The 3,686-nt window shown below is 31.0% G+C and overlaps 1 protein-coding gene across 1 annotated transcript in view; it reads left to right on the top strand.

Annotated features, from left to right (window-relative positions):
* The window catches only part of LOC112211290 (histone-lysine N-methyltransferase, H3 lysine-79 specific), a gene marked incomplete at its 3' end in the record, with an annotated part of 127,291 nt that overhangs the window by 116,940 nt on the left and 6,665 nt on the right, over window positions 1-3,686 (top strand). Inside the window, 2 exon segments of the mRNA XM_024362721.2 lie at window positions 834-1,101; window positions 1,809-1,915. Of these exon segments, the coding sequence (XP_024218489.2) occupies window positions 834-1,101; window positions 1,809-1,915 (375 nt within the window).

The raw sequence follows: 3,686 nt of genomic DNA, 5'->3' as shown, positions 1-3,686 counted from the left end.
TATATAAATTATATATATGTATATATATGTATGTATGTAATTTTATTTTATTTCATTCCATCATGGTTTTAAATGAAGGGATATTATTAAAAATAATTAGATAAATATTAAATAATTAAAAAACTTGTGTTTGTATTGTAAATGGAAAATGCCATTTGAATAAAGGGCTAGTTTTTAAATTAATTAGATAATCATAGAATAATTAAAAAACTTTTTTTATATTGTTATTGGAAGATTCCATAGCAAAATTTCACAAACAGCAATAAATAACTTACTAGTCCTGTTTTGCGAATCTAGGCATTACCAGTATTGTTTTCCAGCCAAATTTTGACAGGTTAGTTATTTACTGTAATTAGGGTCTCAACACTTGTTTTAGAATCTTCCAATAATAAGGCATCAATTGCTTTTATCCCTGTTTAATTTTCTCTCTCATTTATTAACATATATAATTCCAACAGAAGCAACAGTCATCCGTGTTTTTCAGATAGTTTAGTGTCAATTTTTTTTATTTTGCCAAAATCTATGTTAACGAAGCTACAGGATTTGTTTAATTAATAATAGCATTGATTATTGCACTGGTGAGGGTTGAGCTTTTATAAAAAGTTTACTAGGTATATTAAACAAATTCACTAGCTAGGTCCCCAATAGAAGCTTCTTTGTGTGATATGTTGGGTGAATAAAATGTGCATTTCATAATAAATATGTTATATTCACCCTGATCGATTGTTGACAAACCTATTTTGACTATATAAAATTTCACTAAGAACACCTAAAATAAACTATTTTTTATTATGAGTATGTTTATTTTTCATTGTTTTTTATTTCTTTTCCAGGGCATGAACATAAATTTCAGAAAATGGATGGGTTGGTATGGTAAACATTTTGGAAACTATCAACTAATCAAGGGAGATTTTCTCACTGAGGAACATAGAGAAAAAATAGTTTCTGCTACGATTGTCTTTGTTAATAACTTTGCATTTGGTCCAACAGTTGATCATATGCTTAAGGAAAGATTTGCTGATCTTAAAGATGGTGCAAGAATTGTATCTTCAAAATCATTTTGTCCCTTAAACTTCAGAATTACTGACCGTAATTTGTCAGGTAATTAGTTTTTCTTACTTAATCTGTTTAGTTAACCATATTTATCTTTGAATTATCTGTTGTCAAAGAATTTAATTACTAATTTATAGCTTGGGTACTTTGCTTTTTTTTCCCCTAAATTGTCTTTCCACATGTTATTTGCGGCTGTTTTAAGATAATCAAGTTTTTTAAGAAATAATAATAAAAATTAAATTAATTTTTATTGTTTGAAATATGCTGTTAAGCAAAATCAATACTTGTGTCTTATGAATGACCTCAATTATATTTACTGAATGCAGTTCATATAATACTGTGTTGTCTATAACTGTCTAAATTCTCCATTTCACTCAACTTTCTTCAGTTCAGGTATTCTTGGGCTAGTTTCGCAAGGCTCCTGTCAAATAGTAGAGTCATAACCCAAACATAATATATAAATATTATGTAATTATTATATTACATGATAAAAATTTTATATATTTAATAAAAACAAAACCTGGTCGACCGACCAGACCCCCTCTGGAATATGGGCCACATGGCTACAGTTCTGGCTCCCCCTTCCTCTCCTCAGGCCTACAGATACATTCTTTTTGTCTGCTATGGATATTTGTTCCCATTTGTTTCAATGTGGTGTTCAAATCGTAAAATATAGTTTCTAAAATGATCTACTGTTTTTCATTTTTGAATTGTAATTGTATGATAGTATTTTTACTTTTTTTTTTTTGTCACAGATATAGGCACTATTATGCATGTTTCTGAAATGACACCTCTACGTGGTTCAGTGTCTTGGACTGGTAAGCCCGTCTCATACTACCTTCACATCATAGATAGAACCAAGGTAAGTACTACTCAATTTAAATTACATTTTACATATTTACATAACTTTAATGGAAAATATGATGCATTCAGGTTGAGATCCCAAATATTATTATTACTATATCTAATATATCAGATTTATTATTATTATTATTATTATTATGTGGGTGACAGACCATGGAGGTCTAAGTCCTTGTGCGATGTATTAGGATTTTTAGTAGACGTTTTTTCATTGGGTGGATTCGTCACTCCCACGCTTATTTTTTGTGAATGCCACTCATTGGCTAATGGGCCTCATAAATGCCATGGGGGAAGTTGTGAGTGAGTTTTGTATTATTTTATGCTTGAAAAAAGCCCGGGTGGGACCGGGACTCGATCTGAGAACCTTTGGGTTGGTAGACGAGTGCGTTGCCACGCTGCTACCACTGCCCTGGTATATATCAGATTAGAGACAAATAATTCAAAGGTAGTGCTTTATTTCTTTGGTATACATTTTTTTTATGTTAAATTTAATTTTTGTTTCAATGATAATGATATATGGAATAGTTAGGCTTAACGGCATTTAATCAAACCGATTTGAAAGGGAAACAGGAGTGAAACAAAGGGACAGCCTAACCCTATTATTATTTGTAATATATATGGATAGAATAATACAGGAAGCTAAACTAAGGAGCCCAAAATTAAAGAAAGGAAATTGGATGATCCATCCAATACATGTCCAGACTTAAATATTTGCCAATGGTATTCTTATTATTGCAGAGGAGCCTTGCAAGAAGTACTACAAGCATGGGAGAAAGCTCTGAACTGAAAAGGAATGACCATTAACCCAACCAAATCTAAGTAAATGGTTGTGTCTAAAAGTGGTACTAGGAAACAAGGTAATGTGATTTGTAGAGGCTTGAATTTGGGACAGGTTGATTTGTACCAATATCTTCGAGTCAAAATTAATAATGATGGGAGGTTGGATTCCGAAATAAACATGTGCACCGGAAAAATGAAAAATGTGTACTACCAACTCGTTACATAATAATTAGTAAAAGGGAAGTGGAATTGAAAACAATGATAATGGTGGATAAAAAAGTCTTACACCTACATTGACCTATTCTGCTGAAAATTATCAAATAAGTATAAAAAAATGGACCATCTATAAGCCACAGAAATGAAATTCTTGAGGAAAGCTCTTGGTAAAACTAGATTTGACTGATTGAGAAATAACAGAATTAGAGAAGAAACAGGATCGGAATGTTAGTAGAAAATATACATAGAAAAGAACTGACATGGTTCGGGTATGTGTAAAGAATGCTGATCAATAGACTCCCAAAAAGGTATTACAGAAGCAAAGTTCGAGGGAAAATTACCACACGGGTGACTGAAGAATAAGTGTGAAGACTTTATATTGAATTTGGCAAGAAACAAAGGAATCGCTCACAGTGAAATCAAAAAGTTGGTAATGGATAAATAGGTATTTAAGAAATGGATTCGAGCTGCCTGAACACCATAAGGAATGTGGGTTGGTTAAAGAAGAAGATAATGATAATTTCGGTCTTTTGTTATAGATTTTGTCTTAAATATTTTCTTCACAAAGAAAAATTATATATAATAATTTTAATTGATATCTAAAGTTCTAAGAAGATGATATGGATCTCTACAAACATTGTTTAAGTTAGGAACAAAAAAAAATTGTTTGCAGTGCTGAGCAACACCTAACCAGCATAAATTTCAAATCTTGCCCACAACCACATTCAAAATATAGTTATTCAGTCATTTATCAAATGATTAAAAAAATTATTTTA

Source organism: Halyomorpha halys, unplaced genomic scaffold (assembly GCF_000696795.3).
Source record: "Halyomorpha halys isolate HHAL.00 unplaced genomic scaffold, Hhal_1.1 Scaffold433.1, whole genome shotgun sequence".
Taxonomy (NCBI): Eukaryota; Metazoa; Arthropoda; class Insecta; order Hemiptera; family Pentatomidae; genus Halyomorpha; species Halyomorpha halys.
This window is presented reverse-complemented; position numbering and strand designations above follow the sequence as displayed.